The following is a 24,037-nucleotide window of genomic DNA, read 5'->3' as shown; positions in this document are numbered from 1 at the left end:
GGCTGCTCCTTTGACTTCACCTTGTCCGCCTCCTTTTGCAATTGCACTTGATCCTCATAAACTTGTTTAGGAGTAAGAGGAACAAGTGACACCTTTTTCTGCTTGTATTCAAATGAATATTTGTTGGTGAAGCCATCATGAATAACACGGCGATCAAACTGCCACGGTCGCCCCAACAGGATGTGGCTCGCTTGCATAGGGATCACATCACACACAACCTCATCCTCATACTTCCCAATGCGAAACGGAACCTTCACTTGCTTCGTCACTTTGATGACGCCTGTCTCATTCAGCCACTGCAAACGATATGGCTTGGAATGCTTCTCCGTGGTCAGCCCCAATCTCTCAACCATGGCTCTACTAGCCACATTCGTGCAACTCCCGCCATCAATGATCACACTACATACCTTGTCTTGAACAAGACATCTCGTGTGAAAGAGGTTCTCCCGCTGCTCTCGCTCATTGGGTTGAGTTTGGACACTCAAGGCTCTCCTAGCTACAAAAAGCTGTCCATTGGGCGCGAAAATCTCCTCACACTCCTCCTCATCATCGGTACCATCTCCATCCTCCAATTTCGGCATATCAGGATCGGTCTCATCACCATCTGTCACGACTTCGCCGTCATCTCTCATGATCATAATTCTCCTGTTCGGGCAGTCACTCATAATATGCCCGAAGCCTTGGCACTTGAAGCACTTCTTATACCAAATGTTACGATCCTTGCCGATCGATCGAACACAACGCACGCGGAAGACTGAACTGGAACGGACAGGATGGAAATCCCAAAACCTCTGAATCTAACCCACGGAATGATTTAGGCGAACGGATCCCTAAACCCCAACGTGCAGTTGACGCAGCAACTCGGGGACGCTGAATGACACCCGACGAGGGTTGGTTGATCTCGCCGTTACGTCGATAAATTGAATTCGTCTTGGAAAAATCAAGAAGAATTCGAAACTCTCAAGAGAGAATAAAAACTCACAATTTGATTAATGGTAGGCTGAAAAATTCGTCCAACACATAGAAGCCTTATATAGGCAAAGGCTAAACCTAATCTAATAAGGAAACAACTTAAAAACAAGCCCTAATAAGCCAAACAAGGCCCTTACTAAATAAATCCGAAAATAACAAGGCCCTATAACTCATGGGCTGCGAAAATAACAAAGTTAAACTAAATAAATGAAGTCTTCAAAATAAATCACATCTTCAAGCTTCGGCCCACTCGCATGTAATGAGATTAATTAGACTTGGGCCGACTCCACCATCTCCAATAGGTCTCTTCATCAACTCTTGAGCCCACACTTCTTGAACTAAGCTCATCAAACTCTCCTTGAACTTCTTGGCTCGTGCTCTTGTAACCGGACCAACAGGAACATGCACCGGGTCTTGCACCAACGAACCTTGGGCTGCATCAGTACTCCTCTGGAAAGCAGGACCATAGGGTTCACAAGCGTCAAGCTCATGACCCACCAAGGGACAGAAGGGAGCACGTGAGGAACAAGGATGATAAGCGAGCTAGAACATTGAGGGTCCCCACCACCAGTAAAAGCCCTTTCTCCGCCGACATCTTGGCGGACACTCTGTCAAGGAGTTACAAGCCCATTTCTCTGGACTACGATGGTACCCCCGACCCAGAAGTACATCTCAACCAGTTTGAAGGACTGGTTACTCTCCACATGTACACTGAGGGCATCAAATGCCGGATATTCTCCACCACGCTAACTGGACCTGCCCAGTTATGGTTTGGGACGCTCGCCCCAAATTCTATTCATTCATTGGAGGATTTACAAACGCATTTTCTGAGGCAGTTCGCGAGCTCACGAAGGGTGGGGAAGTCAGCACTTTCCTTGATGGATATTAAGCAAGATCAGAATGAAATACTACGGGAGTATACTGCTAGGTTTAATCTCGCCGCTCTGGAGGTACCAGAGGCGGAATCTCAGATCAAGAATTGCGCCTACGTCAGAGGGCTCAAGCCGGGGCTCTTCTTTGATGAGCTGCAAATTAGACCGGCCAGGGACTTCAATGATATCATGGCTAGGCTGCCAGGGTATTTACAGTTGGAGGATGCCAGGATGGCAAGAAAGGCCGAAAATGACAAACACAAGGCCAAAAAGGGTGAAGAAGCACCAGAGCGGAGCAGACACCAGGACCGGGTTCCTTTCAGAGGGTTGCCCCCAAAGGTGCCCCCTCCCCAAGCTGAAGTGCCACCTCGTGAGCAGCGCACTGTAAACGAAGTAACTCGTTTTGACGAGTACACTCCACTGAACAAACCACATGAGGAGATCTTTCATTTGATCAAGAACCAGCCGTACTTCAGGGCACCAGGGACTTACAGAGATGGGCAGCTGCAACTAGGGCCTAATAACAAGCTGTGTGAATACCATAACTCTTACGGGCATTATACCAAGCATTGCGGGCACCTCAAGCACCAGCTGGAGTTTTTGGTGCATCAGGGTAATCTGGATCAATTTATTGCCAGAGGGAATGAAGGCCGAGATCCGAGGCCAGAACAAAGAAATGAACAAAGACAGGATCAGGGGAACAACAGGGACCGCAGACCCGAAGAAAACCGGGATAACCGCAGAGAAGGGGCAGAAAGGCAGGCACCTCCCTTCCCATATAGAAGGGAAGTCCATATGATCTGTGGGGAAAATGGGACACCCACATCCAACAGGGCCAAAAAATAAGTTGTACGTGCAGTGAAATAAGGGTATTACCCGAAACAGGTCATGGAGATTACAAGCGCGGCAGAGGAGCCGCCTATTACGTTTGGATCCGAGGATCTGAGGACACTTATGTACCCCCACGACGATGCGTTGGTCATTTCAGCGGATATAGCAACTTACATTGTACATCGCGTCTTTATAGACTCGGGAAGTGCGGTGAACATTCTGTACTTAGAATGCCTTCAGAAAATGGGAATTAAAGCCAACATTGAACCCACGAACTCCCTTCTATTCGGGTTTAGGGGAGAGATTGTCATGCCAGTCGAGTTTGTGGAATTGCCGGTTACACTGGGCAGAGCGGATGCGTGTAAAAACAGGATGATACGATTCCTGGTAGTAGATATGCCCCAACCATCCTATAATGTGATACTTGGGAGCCCTGCTCTGACGGCTTTCAGAGCGATTATTTCGATGTTTCACTTAAAAATGAAGTTCCCCATCGGAGGGGGGAGAGTGGGAGAAGTATGGGGTGATAAAAAAATATCAAAGGAATGTCATGTGCGGATGCTCACAAACTCTTCAGGGCAGAAAAGGGAAAGAATAACGGAGGGGCCAGACACCCAGAAAAAGGGGAAAGTGAGCGAGGCGACCGCCTCGGCAGAGGAACGACAAGAGTTGACGGGATTAGTGAAAGATCGGGATAGTACAGAGAAGTTCGCCCTGGTTTCCACCAGTGACGTGTGCAACATGATAGAATTATTCCCTGGGCGAGAGGGTTTTCAGACCAAGACTGGGTCTTCCATGAGTGAACAAACTACAGAGGAGCTAATTCACTGCCTCCGAAGAAACGCGGATGTGTTTGCCTTCAGCACAGCCGACTTAAAGGGAATAGACAGAGGATTGGTAGAACATTGCCTTAATGTGGATCCTAAGGTCAAACCAGTGAAATAAAGAACGAGACACTTTGGGGCCGAGAAAGACGTCGCAATCAGGGAACAGGTCCAAGGGCTGCTGGACGCAGGGCATATTGAGGAAGTACAATACCCAGAGTGGATTTCGAACGCCGTGATGGTGGCTAAGAAGACAAATACCTGGTGGATGTGCGTGGACTATAGGGACTTGAATGCTGCCTGCCCAAAAGACTATTATCCTCTGCCGAGGATTGATCAGCTAGTAGATTCTACCTCTGGTTGCGCGCTTTTGTCAATGATGGATGTGTTGGATTTGTATACTGAAAGCAAGAACGTTTTATGCTTGTATACAATGATTTCTGTGTTCACTATTTAATCTCCTATCTGATTGGGTTCATGATTGCATATGTATGTTCTTTATCTCTATATAAGTAGATTATATGGTGTGTTGTAGATCACAGAAGACCATATAGTTGGATTAACCTTAAGAGATATAATATGATCATAGCCGAAATAACTCTAGGACAAGTTATTGGTTTAGGTTGCGGTATAGATGGAAGTAGTTTGTCTTGACTACTTATCTATACTGGTACGTTATACGTATTGATAGGACCACAGTGAGATATATTCTTCTATCTGACTTAAGTGAAGAATTAAAGATCTTGGTGACTTATAAGATCTTAATACTAATAAGATGTCAGATATATATGTTGATTCGTTTATCACTTTGACTTACTATGAGCGAGAGTTATATAGTAACTTGAGTACTCTGTATCTTGGGTGATAGCGGTTAATATGTGATATCTGATTATTTGTATTAGTACTCATATCCGGTATAGGATAATGACATCCCCTTAAGGAGCTCAATAATGTTTATTGCGCTAAACCCTGCAGGTTGATTATGTTCAGGCGCAATAATAAGATTTGAGTGGTACTACTTAAGGATTACAAAGAGATTAATTAATTTAGGCTGTCAGAGCTCTAATTAATTAATGGATGTCGGATATTTTAAATACGAGGATTTAATAAGTCTAAATACAAGCCCCGACTCATCACCGGTAATAAAAGGGTAAGTGAATATCGGTTCTCTAGTGGAATGAACTGATATTTATAAATTAATTATGGTCTGGGCTGACCATTGATAAATTAATTTATTTGAGGCCCATCTTTATTCCTTGTATCTGGTCCCTGGACTGGCCCAATGTCTCCTAGCCCAAGTAGGGCTAGAAATCGCCCCATACACCATAACTGGCGCCTCCCCCTTCTTTCTGTATTATAAAATACAGCTGTCAGCTCTCAGGAAATACACACTGATAATTATTAGGGTTTGAGAGCTGAGAGGAGGCGCATGAAACGTTGGGAGCTTTCTGCCTTGGGACTTTCACAGTTCGTTGTCCATCCAATGGTGAAAGCTGAGCGGGATACAGTCGAGAAGATCAGAACTGGAGTTTTTCGACACGATCATCAACAACCTGTGCATCCGTTTTACAAGTAAATGTTTCCTAACACCTATGTGCAGCTGTTAAATTCATAGGAGCATGTTAGGATTAATCGTTGTATGATAAATTAATAATAACCAAGAAACGATCATCGGGCAAAGCGGAACGTTAATTCAATTTAATATTCCTTCAGGATGTGTACCAGGGCTATCACCAGGTGAAAATACATAGAGGGGACATTGTTAAAATGGCTTTCGCCGTCTGCTGTGGGGTTTACGGTTGGAAGAGTATGCCGTTTGGATTGAAAAAGTCAGGGGCTACATACCAAAGGATGATGGAAAAAATCTTCAAAGAACAACTTTCAAGGAACATATCAGTGTATGTCGACGACATGTTGGTGCGCAGCATCAGAACGGAGGACCATGTCTCTGATCTGGAGAAAGTTTTTACGGTCATAACAAACCACCGACTTATGCTCAACCCGACGAAGTGCACCTTTGGGGTCACCACGGGAAAATTCTTGGGATACAAAGTTACTCCCGCAGGGATTGAGGTCAATACAGAAAAAGTCAAGGCTGTCATGGAAATGACACCGCCCAGAGGAATCAAGGAAGTGTAAACTCTGAACGGGCGTATCACTGCTCTGAGCAGGTTCATCTCACGATCAGCGGGGCGCAGCATGCCATTCTTTAAAATCCTAAGGAAAGGAACCAAGTTTCAATGGACAGCGGAATGTCGGACGGCATTTGAGGATCTCAAAGCCTATCTAGCAGAGCTCCCAACTCTGACCAAGCCAGTCCCGGGAGAAATATTGTATTTATACATAGCAGTGGGTGAAGAATCAGTTAGCTCTGTGCTTATCAGAGATGAGGGAAATCACCAGAGGCTGATCTACTTTGTCAGCAGAATCGTTCAGGGCCCCGAGTTAAACTACACGGAAAACAAAAAGGCTGCTCTGGCGGTCATGGTCACGGCACAGAAATTGAGGCCCTATTTCTTATCACATCGGGTAGTGGTGCGAACTGCTTTACCTTTCAGGCAAGTGCTGGGGCGACCGGATTTGTCAGGAAGAATGGTCAAGTGGGCTGTGGAATTGGGGGAGTATGACGTCGAATATGAGCCAAGAACGGCAATCAAAGCGCAAGCTCTTCCGGACTTCATCCAAGAAACCACTCGACGACCTGTGCAAGAATTTTGGATTACTTTCGTTGATGGGTCGGTAACAAAGGAATGGTGCGGAATTGGGGTGTACATCATCTCCCCAGGTTATGGGATATACCAATTTGCCATCAAATTCACTTGCCGGATGTCCAACAACGAGGCCGAGTACGAGGCTGTGGTCAGAGGGCGCATATTTTATCAGAATTACGGGCTGAATATGTTATCATCAGAACCAATTCCCAATTAGTGGCTCAACAATTGTCGGGGGCTGACACACACCCGTCGTGCGGTGCAGGCAAAATACTTGTGTATGCCCAGTACAGACAATACACGCTCCTACGTCCCACAACAAGAACTCAGTCTTAGTGGTAAGTGTAGGGTCGAATCCCGCAGGGAGTGAGGAACCACTTTGTTCTCCAACGACAAACTGAGGTGTCACAAGTCTCAATCTGTATACTCTGCACAAGAAATTAACAAGATCAATAATAACAAAGGAGTGAGGTTATTCGGTTAGGTCATAACTGTTGTTAACATTTGTTTCGGTCATAAGCATACTGATAATCCGTTCATGATCCATATAAACCCAAGGCGTGGCCCAAAGACATTGGGGTGTTTCAAAGGGTTATACTTCACATTTAGGATGGTTGATCCCATTGTGGTCACTTGGTCCGAAGGTCACACAATCCCCGGTCACAAGGCAGTGCTTCACTTCTCCGTAGATGGTAGCCATACCCGTTACTCACCAAGTATGGCCCTCACCAACCTTCTCTCCCGAGGTCCCCAACTCCGCACTTTGAGTGGCACACACCTCCTGGACAGAACCATTTTCGGCCTTGTCAGCCGATCAGTCATAGACGTGCTACGGCGCCGAGATTGCTTTCCTCGTTTGATAACCATGGCTTTATGCCTCGTCACAGTTGATGGATAGTCTATAGAGAAGCCCAAGACTGAGGAAGGACAGTGTATCCCATCAATCCTTTCCCCACCTTCCGGATCTACAACGCCTTTTGTTGACGCTGCTCAGCTACTCGGTCTTGGGCATACCGGATGTTATACCTTGGTACACCCTGGCCTTTGCTTGACACGGACGGCGTTTTACCGAACGGAGATCACCCGTTAGGCCCCTACTGTCCATGGTTTGAAACAGATCCTTCCGGAACCACGAGATTCAACCGAAAGAACAAATGCCTTACGAATGTTTACATGTTAACAACAATTATTTCCACCCCTAAAACCTCACCAAGGGAACTACTCACGCATATTGAAAAACGATGCAAAATGGATTAAACACATTGTAGAACAAAAGGAAATACTTGAATAGATAAATAATACCTAGGCTTCAAGCCTTCGATCTCGTTCAAATGCAACACACAAACGGAAATAGAGAAATAGTACTGAAACGTAAATTGTTTGGATGCCACACACGGCGAATTAAAGTAATAGCTAAGTAAAAACAAAAGTTCCAAGTGCCAAGAGCTTGTGCACGCTGCAGACCCTCATTCTTTTATAACGCCGAATGGTCGAGGTCCAACCCTAGCTGCGCCAGCTCCAAATCTTCGCCGGGATCTTCTTTCCTTTTTTAGCTCAATCTTTGATTGATCCGATTAAAGATGGCTTCCAGCTGCAAGCTTAGTCAACCTTTCCCATTCTTCCGATCCTTCCAGTTTCTTCCTCCATCTTCTACTTGCTTCTTCGAAATCTCCGAGATTGACTTTCCTTTCGTGGCTCTGGCTGTCTGCTTCTCATGGTAACGATCAGACGGATTGCTTTCTTCGGTGTGGTTCATACCAGGTGGATTGCTCCAGGTTCCCATGCCCCAAGTTAAACTGGAGAGGTACTTGTTGGCCGAAGCTCCATGCTGGTAAACATGACTTCGCAATCTGGGCTTGGTAATGCCCATTCCAACCACATTCTTTCCGTTTCCGCTCCACTGACCTTCCTTCCTCCACAACTTTGTTTTCCCCCTGGACAGACCTGTACTGACACAAATAAAGAGAAAAATAGGGCCAAATGGCCCAAAAGTCGAAGACGCATCACACCTACACACTTAAAGCATACTTGCCCTCAAGTATGTAGGTGGATTCACAGAAGACACGGACGAAAAGGTTGAAAGAAAAGAAATAAAACTAAGAGACACGAAACTTGCATAGATTCCAGGATCAGATCATACCAACATGCATTATTCAGTTTAGTCAAACCACAAACCAGAGTAGTGATCATGCATAAAGTGTGATGGTAGTCTCTCTTCTCGCTCAAGCACCGGGCTAAGTGTTTACACTCATAATTTGCTGTGTCAGTTCTTCTAAGAGTTTGATTTAAGACTACAAATTAAGCACACTAGCATGACTCATCAGAGGGTCTTTGTTGGGTTGTAATGGGGTATACGGAGCTAAGGTGAGGTATATATGGTCCTGTGGCTAATTTCAGTATCACCTTTACTCAGTATACTCGTTCAGTACAGCTACAACTAACCATTTATTCCCCCGCTTTCAATGGGGTTCATCTTTTCTTTGATTCTTTTGTGGGCAATCATTTTCATTCATCAGATAAAAATTTTTTGTGCCCAGATTTCTTTCTTTCCTATAATTCCCTGTTCACCATTTTATTCACTTCATAAATTCTTTCTCCTAGATATAGCAATAGCAAGGCTCAAGAAAGAATGAATTCGGCTCAAATTGGCATACAGGGGATTCTTTTCACATTAAACAACAAAGCAGAATCTGGGGCCCTAAATCAAAGAATCGTGCCCAAATCACACAAGTCATGTACTAGCAAAATGAGTCCTCAAACAAAGTCTAGATTTCCCAGTCACAGCAAATTCTCACCAGAAACATGCATTTTTTCAATTTGGCCCTGATCTCACCGGTGGGGTACTCTCAGTAACCTCACAACTACCATCATGCATTTCATACTCAATCCACCAATTCATACCAAGACTGAAATCAGCATGCACAATCTTTCACCATCAAACAATGTAAGTAGACTCGACTCAAACACAGATTAAACAGACGCCAAAATAAGAAAAGCAAAAGATAATCTACGAGTTCAGGGGAAAAGTACTTAGTCGTTTCGGTCGGAGGATCTCGCCTCCGCAGTCAGCATCTCCTTGATTTCTTTAAAACCAGCCTCCACTACTTTGAATCCTTCTTCCACAGTATCCCTCAACGTGGCCACTTCTCCTCCCAGCATCACCAGCTCGTCTTTGATTTCCTTCAGTTCGTCCGTCAGCTTGATAATCTCGCCACTGATTGGGCGAGAAGTTCCCTGTTCCTGTGCAACCTTCGGTTCAGGTCGAACTGAACTGCCTTCTGGTTGGACCAAACGGTAGTCGCCTCCTTCATCCATCTCAACAATCTGCCAACGCACCAGCCGCCCGATATCAAAGAGTCGGGTTTCTGCCACGGCTGCTTCATCCGGGGCTTTCTCGTTGAAACCTGCAAGCTTCTTCGCCAGGAGGGTCACCAGCGGGCATAGGGAGAGATACTTGTTGGTATGGGTTACCCCATACTGAAATTGTAGTGCAGCGGTGAACCCAAAGTTCACCCTCTTTCTCTCCACCATACACCAGAGCAAAAAGAGCTCTTGCTGCTTGACTACATTGGATCCCTCAATCTGGCCATAAATGTTATAGGCCAACCAACGATGGCAAATCTGCAGGGCTGGGTCGCGGAGTTCATTGGACTTGCTGATATTCTTCACATATTTGGCCCCCGTTGAGAGTTGGGACCAGTACTGGTCAATCTGACTGCGCCACTCCGGTGGAGCCATGGTTTCAGCTTGCTTATACTCATCATCGTACACTTCCTTGTGCTCGATTACTCCCAGGTGGATGTTCAAGTCGTTGATGGACAGTGGGAACATCTTCCCCCGCAATTGGAAGCGGAGGGTACCTGGTGTTTCAATCGAGTAATTTCCCTTTGGCTTGAATTCCACCGTACTCATGAACTCTTCCGACAAATTCTTGAACGCCAACACATTCCACTTCAGAATCTTCCCCCAACCAATGCTCTTGAAATATCCCTCCACACGTGCTTTTATCCCGAAATCCTCCAGCACTTCAGTCACCAGAAAATACCAAGGGGTTATCTCCCGGTTCTGTAAAACGGCATACCTCTGATTGTCCCTCAGTATGACCGTGTCCATAGTGCTGGGCCGAACCACTCCCTTGCACTTGACGCCCTTGGGTTTTGAGGTGATTGTGCTCGTCACCGGCTTAGCAGGGGCGATCACATCCTCTGAGTTGGAGCTTTCAACCGACTCGGTTCTCTCTGTGTCTACTTCCATCGGCTCCTCCATCTCCTTGGCCTTCCCTTTTTCGGCTGCAGTGGGTTTCCTTGGTTTCTTACTCTGTTCAGCTTTTGTTCGGGTCTTACTGCCTGCCGGTGCCGGTTTGGCCTTAACTGGTAGTGGGGGTTTGGCAACATCTAGCTTTCTTTTCACTCTGGGTCTCTTGCTCTGGGGTGTCGGGATTCCTACTTCCTTCTCTTGAACGGCCTCAACTTCCTCTGCTTCATCATCCTTCTCCTCGTCCACCTGCATGGAGGTTTCTGGAATTTGTGGTTGCGGTTGAGCTTGAATAGGTGGTGGTGCGACAGTGGATCGCGTCGGAGTTGCTTTGCTCGCCTGAGCCTTCTTTGATTTCTTCACAGGAGGGGTGAGCTCGGGCTCCCCTTCTTCCGGTTGCATCGTCTCGGCGGCTGCTCTTGCTACTTCTTGTTCCTCTTGTTGAAGGACTTCGGCACGCCCTTTGTCCTCGGGCTGGATCTTCAGCAAAGGGTCCTCAGTAATTTTGTTGGAGGTCTCCTCCGAAGCGGTTCGCCTTGTGGTACGCTTTGGAGGTGGGAGTTTGGTGCCTTTCTTCTTCGGCGGTTGGGTACTTCCGGAGCCTGCTCCTCCCTTGGTTTTTGCCATTGTGCTTTTCAGAGATCAAAATACTTAGGATTTGTGCGGAAGTTTTGGATTTTGTGGGGTTTTTGGAGGCAAGGTTGGTCTTTAAGAAGGGTGATCGGTAATTATGGAAATTTAGGGTTTGAGGCGAGTGGAGATCATGGTGTAGCAGTTTTCGGAGGTTAGGGTTTGTGGGAGAGAAGATCGTGGATTAAGGCTTTGAATATGGTAAGTGTGGCGGTTATGGCAGAAAAAGAATTTTTAAGGAAATAAAATCAAGGCCAAAATTTGAAATTCAAATTTCTGCGGAAACCGAAGAGTTGCAGTCACATCGCCGCCTGCCTCTGACACGCTCGCGTCACCTCCCTTCGTAAGCCCTCTTCCAGACCGTTCCAACCCCCAACTCTCCACCTACACACTTTGCAACGCAAAGTGGGCTCGGATCAACCTCTGGGCCTCCTCCCAAATTCATCTTGGCCCGTCTCCCTGCAGGGTTAGTGCATCTAAACAAAAACAAAACGAAATAAAAGAGAAGAAACAAAAACTCGGTAAAGACCATACCGAATAAACCACACTGGGTTGCCTCCCAGCAAGCGCTCTTGTTTCCCGTCTTGAGCTCGACCTTCCTTCACTCTTCACTCGTACTCAGGGTCGAGAAGGTGGCATTCATCCTTCTCATTTTCTACTTCAGCAAGCTCATGATAGGGCTTTAGGCGATGACCATTTACCACGAACGTATCAACTCCATTGTGATCATACACTTCTATGCTTCCGTTTGAGAAAATTTCTTTGATCACGAATGGTCCTGACCAATTTGAACGAAGCTTCCCAGCCATCATTTTGAAGCGTGAATTGAAAAGTAGAACTTTTTGTCCCACCAAGAATTCCTTCGTCCTGATCTTGGCATCATGGATCCTTCTGGTTCGCTCTTTATAGAGCACCGCATTGTCATAAGCCTCCAACCGAAGCTCTTCTAACTCACTCAGCTGCAACTTCCTTGTTTCTCCAGCTAGGGTCATACTGAGGTTAATTTGCTTAATGGCCCAGTACGCCTTATGTTCGATCTCCACAGGCAAATGACATATTTTCCCATAAAGCAAGCGGAACGGGGACATTCCAATGGGTGTCTTGAAAGCAGTTCTGTATGCCCACAACGCATCCCCCAAGTGGTTACTCCAGTCTTTGCGGTTGGGGTGTACCACCTTCTCTAGGATGCTGTTTATCTCTCAATTAGAAATCTCGGCTTGGCCATTTGCTTGGGGGTGATATGCAGTGGTGACCTTATGTGTCACCCCCATTTTCTTGGTTAAAGCTCTGATAGTGGCATTACAGAAATGAGACCCTTGATCACTGATTAGAATTTTGGGTATGCCATATCTCCCAAACACTTGCTCCTTCAGGAAACCTGCCACGGTATGAGCATCATTGCTGGCGGTTGCCTTGGCTTCAACCCACTTTGATACGTAATCCACTGCCACCAGAATGTATTCGTAGTTCTTTGACTTTGGGAAGGGACCCATAAAGTCAATCCCCCATACGTCGAAAATTTCGACCGGCATGATTGGAACTTGTGGCATTTCATCCTTTGCGGTAATACCTCCAGTCATCTGGCACTTCGGACAGCTCTGTACCCATTTTCTTGCATCCGCAAATATGGTGGGCCAGTAGAATCCACTCTCCAAAATTCTGTGGGCCGTGCGCTTTCCTCCAAAATGCCCACTATTTGCTGTTCCATGACACATGTCTAAAATTTGGGCATGCTCATCCTCAGGTATGCATCTCCGTATGACCTGATCTGCTCCAATTCTCCAGAGATATGGATCCTCCCAGTAGTAGTATCGTGCTTGCACGAGTAACTTCCGTTGTTCGAACCTTGTCAATCCTGGGGGTAACTCTTTGGTAATCAGATAATTAGCTATGTCCGCATACCAGGGCTCCTGCTTTGTTAGAGCACACAGTTCTTCTTCTTCCTCTAGGGTGCTCATGTAATATAACTTTTCGTCTGGAAAGGTATCGGTAATGGGCATACCATCATCCTCTTCCAGTTGCAACCTGCTCAAATGATCCGCAACGAGGTTTGCAGCTCCTTTCTTGTCCCTTATTTTTATATTGAACTCTTGTAACAATAGGATCCACCTGATGAGTCGAGGTTTGGATTCCTTCTTAGCCATCAAGTACTTCAACGCGGCATGATCCGTGTAGACCACCGCCTTCGTTCCCAAAAGGTAGGAACGAAACTTTTCTATGGCAAACACCACCGCCAAGAGTTCTTTCTCAGTAGTGGTATAGATGCACTGTGCTGGATTCAGTATTTTGGATGCGTAGTAGATCACGCAACTCTCTTTGCCTTTCTTATGCCCCAGTACTGCTCCAACGGCGTGCTTACTGGCATCACACATGTTCTCGAACGGTAAGTCCCACACCGGAGGTTGAATAATGGGCGCTGACACCAATTTGTTTCTCAAAATCGTGAATGCCTCCTTACAATCATCATCAAACTCAAACGGCACATCTTGTTGAAGAAGTCTGGTCATGGGCTGGGCAATCTTGGCGAAATCTTTGATAAATCGCCTGTAGAAGCCTGCATGTCCAAGGAATGCCCGTATGTGCTTTACGGTTGTCGCGTAGGGCAATTTGGGGATGGAATCAACTTTCGCCTTGTCCACTGCAATTCCCCTTTCTGAAATCACGTGCCCCAGCACTATTCCTTCCCTTACCATAAAATGGCACTTTTCATAGTTAAGGACCAGACTCTTCTCCACACATCTTTTCAAGACAAGCTCTAAATGCTTCAAACATGTGTCGAAAGAGCTCCCATATACGGTGAAGTCGTCCATGAAGACTTCAATGCAATTCTCCAGCAAATCGAAAAATATGCTCATCATGCACCGTTGAAAGGTTCCCGATGCATTGCATAGTCCGAATGGCATTCTCCGGTATGCAAATGTTCCAAATACGCAGGTGAAGGTGGTTTTCTCCTGGTCTTCATGTGCCACAAAAATTTGCATGTATCCAGAATATCCGTCTATAAAACAGTAATAGGCATTACCGGCCAATCTCTCCAGCATCTGGTCGATAAAGGGCAATGGGAAGTGGTCCTTCCTGGTTGCATCATTCAGCTTCCTGTAGTCAATGCAAACTCTCCATCCAGTTTGCAATCGGGTGGGCACAAGCTCGCCTTGATCATTCTCCACAACCTGTATCCCCGATTTCTTCGGTACGACATGAACTGGGCTCACCCATTGGCTATCGGATATGGGTAGATGATTCCCAATTCCAATAGTTTAAGAATTTCTTTCAATACCACTTCCTTCATGACCGGGTTCATCTTCCTTTGAGAGTCTCGAACGGGTTTGGCTCCCTCCTCAAGGTAAATATGATGCATGTATTCCGTGGGACTGATGCCTTTTATATCAGCTAAGGTCCAACCGATGGCTTCCCAGTTTTCTCATAATACTCTGACCAATCGGTCTCGCTGCACGACGGTTAGATCAGAACTGATGATAACTGGTAGCGTCTCTTCTGGTCCCAAATAAGCATACTGTAAATGCTTAGGTAATTGCTTGAGCTCCAAAACGGGTGATTTTTGAATTGAAGGTAACAGCTTCTCGTTCTGCTCATACTGAGCCAATAACTCCGGTTTGCTTGCCTCTATTCCCCCAGCTAGATAGACCTCCTGGATTAATTCCTTGATCTTCTGGTCTACCTCTACCTCGGCTTCTAAAGTGCTTTCTCGGAGAGAGTAAAGCTCCATGATGGCTTCCTTCATCTCATCATCCTCCATATGTTCTGCATCCCTATCAGTTAAACCATACTAAATCACCTTCTCTGTAGTATCCCTGGAACCGAAAGCAATTCCTTGTTCCTACACCAAGGGTTCAAATACATCGACCATGTCTACCATTTCCATTTCCTGTTTCCTCTTCATGGTCTCATAGATGTTGAATTCCACATGAACTCCATCGAACTCACATGTCAAGATTCCGGTTTTCATATCGATCTTAGTTCCAGCGGTCATCATGAATGGCCTCCCCAATAGTATGGCATTCTCTCCTGTTTCGGGTCCGGTATCTAGAACATAAAAGTGTGCTGGAAAAATCAAATCCCCAACCTTGATCAGTACGTCTTCCACCACTCCTTCAGGGTAAGCGTTGGACCTGTCAGCCAACTGTATGACCACACGGGTGTCCCTCATCTCGCCAATATTCAATCTCTTGTATACAGCCAATGGCATCACATTAATGGAGGCTCCCAGATCCATCATTGCCTTATCCATGTTGGTTCCTCCTATGTTGCATGGAATGGTGAACATCCCTGGATCCTTTCGCTTAGTGGGTAGCTTCCGTTGGATCACCGCCGAAACACTTTCTCCCATCACGTATCGGACTTCTTCCCCCATTTTGACTTTTCTTGAACAAAGGTCTTTCAAGAATTTGGCATATTTTGGAATTTGCCTGATAGCATCGAGTAGAGGTATGCTCAACTCAACCTTTTGAAACATCTTCATCATTTCACTTGCTTCCTTCTCTCTAGCTTTCTGTTTCAGGCGTCCTGGGTATTGTGCCTCGGTTGGGTTGCTACCTCCAGCTTGTTCATCAGTTGGACCTTTCCCACTCTTATTCCAGCCTCCTCGAAGCAATTCAGCCTCTGCTAACAATTCTTCCTCCTTTTCCTCTCCCTCAGGGAACTCAGTCAGCACAACTTGGGCATGTTCTCTGGGGTTGATTCCCATGGCTGGGAGTTTACCAGCGTTCTCCTCCAGTTTGGCCACCGCTTTAGTCAAATGACTAATTTGTTGGTTAGTTTGGTTCATGCCGGCACGAATTTCATTGCGAAATTTCTCGCTCTCCTTAGCCATGCTTTCAATGGCTTCTTCCCAAGGTGCTCTCCGATGTGGTGGTTGGTAAGGGGGTTGTTGCTGATTTTGGTTGTGGTGTTGAGGTGGTCCTAACTGGTACTGTTGTTGACGCTGGTTCTGATTATACTGAGGACGTTGCACTGGTGCGGCCATATTGTTCTGTTGTTGGGGCTGACCATCTTGCTTCCACCGGAAGTTGGGGTGATCTCTCCACCCTGGATTGTAAGTATTTGCATAAGGATCATACTTCCGTGGATTCCCATCATGTCTTCCTATGGTGTTGACATCAACAATATCTTCGCCAAAATTGGGGCAATTTTCAGATTGATGTCCTGTGGCATCGCAAAGGCCACACTGGCGAATCTTCTTCGGTATAGTCAAGCTCGACAGAAGTTCCTTGAGTTCGTTCATGCTCTTCTCCATAGTTTTCTCCAGTTTAGACATCTCCTCCTTCTCTTCAGCTCTCCTTGGTTTTTCCAGATTCCTTTCATGTCCTTCATCGCGTGATTCTTCTGCCATGGTGCCTAACAATTGGAAGACCTCCAATGGGGTCTTACTCATCAACGATCCATTGCAGGCTGCTAGGACCAAACTGCAATCGTTTTTCCGCATGCCTTTTACAAAACTCTCCACCTGATCTTTTGGAGAGATTTGGTGATGAGGACAATTGCTTAACATCCTCTTGAATCTCGTCCAGTATTCGTAGAAGGATTCTAGCCCATCTTGCCTGATGCTGCGGATATCCCATCTCATCCGCTCCACTCGTGCTGCTGGGAAGAATTCTTCCAAGAAGGCCTGTTGCAGTTGCGCCCATGTAGTGACACTGCCTTCGGGTAGGTCATACAGCCATCTTCTCGCGTTGTCTACCAAGGTAAAAGGGAAGAGTATCAACTTGACATACTCTTGCTGCTCATCAGTTGATTGGTGCATGATTGTCATCTCGAAATCTTGGAGATGGGTATGCGGGTCATCTCCTGGGTATCCATTGAACTTCGGTAAGATCTGAAGTAATGAGGGCTTCATGTCATACCGACGAGGTGCGAACGAATTTGCGGGTAGGGTGATTCCGTTCGGCCTCAGGTTGAGGTTAGTTGGGTATGCCAACTGTCTGAGGGTCTGCTCCGGTACGGCTTCTGCCTGTTCAGCCTCTGCCATAGCTTCGTGTCTCGCTATTCGTGCTCCTGCGCGCAGTCGTCTTTTTGTATGATCAATATCAGGATCAAACACCAATGTGAAGGAATATAAAATCGAATTAACGTTCCACTTTGTCCGATGATCGTTTCTTGGTTATTATTAATTTACCATGCAACGATTAATCCTAACATGCTTCTATGAATTTAACAGCTGCACACAGGTGTTAGGATTTACTTACTTGTGAATCAGATGCACAGATGATTGATGATCGTATCGAACAACTCCAGTTCTGATCTTCTGGACTGTATCCTGCTCAAGTCTCACCGTTGGATGGACAACGAACTGTGAGAAATCCCAAGCTAACGAACTCCTACGTTTCCTGCGCCTCTCTCAGTTCTCAAATACTGGATAATTATCAGTGTGTATTTCCTGAGAGCTGACACCAATTTGTTTCTCAAAATCGTGAATGCCTCCTTACAATCATCATCAAACTGAAACGGCACATCTTGTTGAAGAAGTCTGGTCATGGGCTGGGCAATCTTGGCGAAATCTTTGATAAATCGCCTGTAGAAGCCTGCATGTCCAAGGAATGCCCGTATGTGCTTTACGGTTGTCGGGTAGGGCAATTTGGCGATGGAATCAACTTTTGCCTTGTCCACTGCAATTCCCCTTTCTGAAATCACGTGCCCCAGCACTATTCCTTCCCTTACCATAAAATGGCACTTTTCATAGTTAAGGACCAGGCTCTTCTCCACACATCTTTTCAAGACAAGCTCTAAATGCTTCAAACATGTGCCGAAAGAGCTCCCATATACGGTGAAGTCGTCCATGAAGACTTCAATGCAATTCTCCAACAAATCGAAAAATATGCTCATCATGCACCGTTGAAAGGTTCCCGGTGCATTGCATAGTCCGAATGGCATTCTCCGGTATGCAAATGTTCCAAATACGCAGGTGAAGGTGGTTTTCTCCTGGTCTTCATGTGCCACAAAAAATTGCATGTATCCAGAATATCCGTCTAGAAAACAGTAATAGGCATTACCGGTCAATCTCTCCAGCATCTGGTCGATAAAGGGCAATGGGAAGTGGTCCTTCCTGGTTGCATCATTCAGCTTCCTGTAGTCAATGCAAACTCTCCATCTAGTTTGCAATCGGGTGGGCACAAGCTCGCCTTGATCATTCTCCACAACCTGTATCCCTGATTTCTTCGGTACGACATGAACTGGGCTCACCCATTGGCTATCGGATATGGGGTAGATGATTCCCAATTCCAATAGTTTAAGAATTTCTTTCAATACCACTTCCTTCATGACCGGGTTCATCTTCCTTTGAGAGTCTCGAACGAGTTTGGCTTCCTCCTCAAGGTAAATATGATGCATGTATTCCGTGGGACTGATGCCTTTTATATCAGCTAAGGTCCAACCGATGGCTTCCCGGTTTTGTCGTAATACTCTGACCAATCGGTCTCGCTGCACGACGGTTAAATCAGAACTGATGATAACTGGTAGCGTCTCTTCTGGTCCCAAATAAGCATACTGTAAATGCTTAGGTAATTGCTTGAGCTCCAAAACGGGTGATTTTTGAATTGAAGGTAACAGCTTGTAACACCCCGTACTTTTCCTATGATGTGAGATAGTGTCTTAACACTATTGAGAGTACTGAGATGTCGAAATACGAGACTTTTTTTTTATATGAGTAGATAAGACAGATTGTCTTTTAAATAGAGATACGAGTGAATAAATCAATGATGGAGCTAAAGTGAAGAGATGTGATAAATGAGTTGAGATAGAGATGCTGATTGAATTGAGCTGAGATTTTATTTTATTTCCAACCACCGGGAATAGAGTTACCGGATACTGAATTATCAGAGACTGACTGTCCTATTAAGAAAATAGGAATACTGAGTTGGAAATAGAGTCGAGGACGAAAGAGTGAGAAACCTTGATATATAGAGTCGGTCAGAGAGACGTCTAGCTTATTTGAGCCTGCCGACTATTTTGATGTGATGTTATGTGAATTTACATGACTGAATGATTATGTGATTTTCGTGATGTGTGTCACTGTGACCGAGTTATTATGATTTTTATTTGAGACCTTAGCACTTGGAATTTTTATTAAGTTTACAAAGCAAGTGCAGTTTATTTTTATCGAGAAATCGAATGATGCCGGTTTATGAAAATTTTTCCGAGCATAATATTTTTTTAAATTAATTTTCTTCCTACGAAGAGGAATATTATATATATGTGAGTGCACTAATATGAGTGCTATAATTATTATTTTGGTCACATGAATATTTATGATGTGGTATTTTATTAATGAGTGACATTACCATAGTTTTGTGATTTTATTTGATCACCTTTCACACACTTTATTTAATTACCCATACCATATGTCATATGCCTAAATTTTGCTAAGTATAGAATTGAGAGAGTAGAGATTAGAGAGTAGAGATTAAGAAAGTGTAGAGATTTGAGAGAGAAAGAAGAGATTAGAGTGAGAAGATGCATTAATGCCAAATATTCTCTAAAGATTCACAAATCTTTTATAAGATTTCCAAATCCATTTCATATCTTGCAAGAATTCCTCTCTCTCCTTCTTCCCTAATTTTCGAGCTCTCTCTCCCTCCCTTCATCTCTCTACTTTCCTCCATTGTTAGCCATTGATGAAACCTTCGAAGCTTCACCCAAGTATGCCAAACACATAAATCACTACTTAAATCCTCCATAAACACCTCTTATCAACTTAAATCCAAGAGAATCCTTGAAGATTGGTTTCAAGAATAGTGAGAGAAAATTTGGATAATTGGTGAAAACTTGGGTAAGTGATCTCCATATTCATAGATATAATTTGTATGAGTGTGTATATGAGCTTATTTGAAGGATTGGAGCAAGAAATCACCCCCTCCCTTTTTCCTTCAAATTTTCGAAAAAATGGGTATCTTACCCTTCAAAAATTTTTCTTCTTCTTTCCTTGAATTGAGGTGAGAAAAATGAACTATGTGATGTTTGGTGATGATTGAGGTGTGTTTTGAAAAACTATGTTTTGAGATGTAAAGATTCGATGAGTTTAGTTTACCCCAAATTTGGGAATTTTTGGGTTGATGATCAAGGTGATGAATTGATGATGAAAATGAGTTTATGAGGTGTATATGATGATGATTGATGGAGTAATTTGAGTATATGATGTCAATTGGAGTTTTGATGTGAGTTAGTTTACTAGAATTAGGGATATGTGTATATATGCCCTTATTTGTGAATTGATGGTTTTGATGTGAGATTAAATGACAAAAATTGATAGATATATGATGAGATTAAAGATCCATGTGAGTTTATAAAATTTCAAAGGGTTTAGTTTAATAAAAATTAGGACTTTCTTGTCTATGTGTTTAATAAGTGTTTTGGCTTAAGATATATGAAATTGAACATGATGTTAGGGTTTTATTATGTATGATTAAGTCTATTGTTAACTAAGTAAAATTTTGACTTGAGTTAGTTTATGAGAATTTTTGAGTCTTCATATTTGAGAAGTCATCGAATGTTTAAATGTGGTCTATTTTGATTTATGACCATTATGTGAAAGATGTCATGCTTTTGTTGAGAATTTTATGTTGATATATGAGTTTTTCACTAGAGTTAGTTTACATGATAAAAAGGGAAATATATGTGTAAAATGAGTTACATGATGTATGGAGTCAATAATGAATGATTGAGTGTTTTTGAGCATGAGATTGAAAAGAGAATTTGATTGATACGTTGTTGAAACGTTTCCCTTGAGATTTGAGTTAAGATGTAAAAGAGGAGAGTTAATTTGAGTATGATGAGTATTTTGATGTATTTGAATGTTTTTAAGTGCTTTAAGTGCTTAAAATGAGTTTTGATGTGGTTGCTTTGTATAAATGTTAATTTGAGCATTTAAGAGTTGGGAATGAATTTTTGGTGATTTTTCGTAGGCTACTGACCTACTGTGATCGACGGTTTTTCGATGTCAAAAAGCTTTGAAAATTTTACAGAATGTCCCTACATGAGTCTTGAGCACCTCTGTAAAATTTCAAGTCATTTGGACTTGATTTACTATTTTTATAAAATGCAAAACCAAATCTGCACATTTCTGCCGGGAATTTCAGAGAACAGGGGACAAAGTCATTCATTTCAGTGACTTCCTGTGTGAATTAGATTTCCAAATTTTTATGGTATCAACCTTACTGTATGGGCTAGATATCCACCAAATTTGAGCGCAGTTTGACAACGTTTACTATTTTTGAAAAATCAAACTTTTCGATTGCTCAAAACTGCCGAATATGGTAGACTGTAGTAAAACAGTCATATCTCCCAAACCACTTGGAGTTTCTGACTCTACTTTTTTTTAAATGAAACTAGACTCAAATACCTTTCTTTTGGTATGAGTCTGGAATCCAGGGGATGTCGGAGTCAGAACGTGTTAAAGTTTGAAGTCGAGTCTGTGTAAAAACAGAACATGTCTTGATGATGTTTGATGGTATTTTCTTATGTGCCTTATGTGATTGTGTTGCCTAAGTGTTTGAATGAGATTAGACGAGCCTTATATGAGTGATAAATCGAGACTTAGAACCATGATTTTCTTGAAACCTATCCTTAGACTTAAGGATTTGAAATGAGTGAAGAGTTTATGTAGAGTTGGTTAAGAAGATAGAATATAATATAGAGCATGAGTTGAGGCATGAGTTTTTATCGTTGAGTTCTAATCGAGATTCATTTTATGACATGAACCTTCGATGATGACGATGATCCCTGAAGACACGAGCAGAGCAGGGAAGTAAGTAACTCCGCTTTGACGGGAGTTTTTGAGTAAGGTCTTCAGGTGGGCAATATTTTGAGTATAAATATATTATCCGAGTTTTCCAAAATGATTTGATGATATAATGATGTTATGAGCTTATCAAATGTTTTGAGATAAATGATGTTTGAGAACTGTTTGACTTGCCAATTTTTTTGATGTTGAGCTTGTGTGTTACCCTCTACTGATGAGACGAATTCGGTCCTGCCACAAGCGGGATTTTGTGCACAGAGGTGACTGTGAGCCGTCTTCGGGTCGGCCGGTCACGGTACTTGAGAGGGAGGCCTACTTCTCAGTACCTTTGATGATGAGTAGTGGATGTGGTACATACATGATGAATGTTTAAACTGCGCAGTTACTTATTTATGATGTTGATTATGAAAACTGCATGCACAGATTCATTGATACTAACTTATTTCTGTGTATTGCTGAGATGTGGCAAGCTTCAAACTTATAGCTCTAAGAGCACCTTTCTTGTTTTTCGGCGTTTGCCCACTGAGTATTATATACTCACGCCCTGCATGTATTTCTAAATGTGCAGGCTAAGCGAGGAGTGAGATTGGTCTGGTGCTGGTGGGGGATCGTTGGATGACGTATTTACTTTATCGTATTTTCCTTTTTTATCGATAAAGTCTTGATGTGAAGTTACCTTAAATATGAATCAAGTAATATACTCACGGTTATGTGTCTCCATACATGTAATCGGTTCGCCTTTTGCTGCGATACTCTGCATATTATTTTTCCTTACGAAAAATAAGCTATACCTGTTTTGTTTTTGTTCGTGAAATTCCTGATAATTAAAAAGTTACAACAACGTTGACGATTTTACCCTTGGGTTCAATTAATAATATTTTCCTTAGCATGCTTTGATGTGAGCTTCCGCTTGATGTTCGACCTACTCTTCTATTCCTTTATTCTTTAAAAATAGTCGTATCGATACTCGTACCCCACTATCACTAGTGTCGGGATTTCGGGCTGCGACAGGGTGGTATCAGAGCAGGTCATCTGCTCTGAGTCTATTGCTTGACTGAGTTGAACCTTTGATTACTGGTATCTTTTTAACTTGAGTACTAGTCTAATTTGAATTCTTAGGCTAGTTTGAGAGAGTCAGTTTGAAACGAAACCCCAGCACCCCATCTCCTCCGGCTTAACGAGGTAAGAGGTTGATGTTGTTTCTTATTGCTTTTCTGTTAAAAGCTGAGTTTGGGTTACTAATGAGTTATGAATTGTTTTGATGACGGAATTATTTGAGATGATGGAATCTGATATGAGGCAGTTGATGTGGAATATGAGGAGGAATGTTGAGGCTAATATAGCCGATGCCCCACCGTACCAAACGAGGACGAGTATGTTGTTGATTGAGATGTACCAAGTAAGTTTCGTCATCCATTTTCTAATGGATATGATGTTTTATATTACAGGATGCCGAGTCATATCGAGACAGCGATGCAGCGATGGTTCAGGGAGTATATCCCGGACGAGGATGACACCTTGGGTGAACTTCTGGCACACTATCACCGACGATGGAGGAGGGCTATTCCCTATGGGATCGATGGCGCAGAGGCCATTACGCTTTTGATTCCACTACTGCCACCTTTGTGGCGAGACTGGGCGACATCGTTAGTGCCCCAGTACGTAGATACTACCTGGTTGGAGGGCATCAGGTACGGAGACCTTAGTGGCTTCATCGCGACGCTGAGCCACCGTTATTTTGCTCATGGCGATCCGCCTTCACCGCCGTATGGAGAGCTTGAGGGACCAGCCCAGGGAAGGGAGCTAGTTGTTGTGCCTCCACCTCTCGAGGAGCCGATTCTGATGGCACCTCTACCCCCAGCTGATCCGATTTCAGTTTCTCTCGAGTCTGATGATCCAGAGCCGATGGTTTTCGAGCCGTATTCACCTGGGATTGAGCGTGATCCGTTTGCGTTTGTATCACTTATTCCTTCTCCCAGTGCTGATTTCCCGCCTTGGGATTTGACACCGGCGACGACACCGTTGCCATTGCCACCTGTTAAGTCGACACAGCCGATTGATTCTACTGAGTCTGAGACGCAGCATGTTCCTTCCGATCCATATCCGAGGGTTGCCCCGCTGCCTGAGCTTGGCACTTTGGCCTTCCAGACGTACATGCACCCGATTTTATATTCACCGTACCGAGACGCCCAG

At 44.1% G+C, this 24,037-nt stretch overlaps 1 protein-coding gene and 1 long non-coding RNA gene across 2 annotated transcripts; both read left to right on the top strand.

Moving 5' to 3' along the window:
• The first annotated feature begins 1,676 nt into the window (after positions 1-1,676).
• Positions 1,677-2,690, top strand: LOC130990764 (uncharacterized). Its single transcript, XM_057914996.1, has one exon. It carries the CDS (start codon positions 1,677-1,679, stop codon positions 2,688-2,690), a length of 1,014 nt encoding a protein of 337 aa, XP_057770979.1.
• Positions 2,691-19,658: 16,968 nt separating this feature from the next.
• Positions 19,659-23,164, top strand: LOC130989088 (uncharacterized). The gene is made up of 3 exons (XR_009090459.1): positions 19,659-19,876; positions 21,832-21,895; positions 22,413-23,164. It is a non-coding gene; the product is annotated as an uncharacterized LOC130989088 (long non-coding RNA).
• Positions 23,165-24,037: the final 873 nt, after the last annotated feature.

The sequence above is a fragment of the Salvia miltiorrhiza genome, chromosome 6 (assembly GCF_028751815.1).
Source record: "Salvia miltiorrhiza cultivar Shanhuang (shh) chromosome 6, IMPLAD_Smil_shh, whole genome shotgun sequence".
Lineage (NCBI taxonomy): Eukaryota > Viridiplantae > Streptophyta > Magnoliopsida > Lamiales > Lamiaceae > Salvia > Salvia miltiorrhiza.
Note: the sequence above shows the minus strand (reverse complement) of the source record. Positions and strands in the feature narration are given on the sequence as shown.

Coding starts and splice junctions, on each gene's coding strand:
- LOC130990764 (XM_057914996.1), top strand. CDS start 1,677: ATGTACACTGAGGGCATCAAATGCCGGATATTCTCCACCACGCTAACT.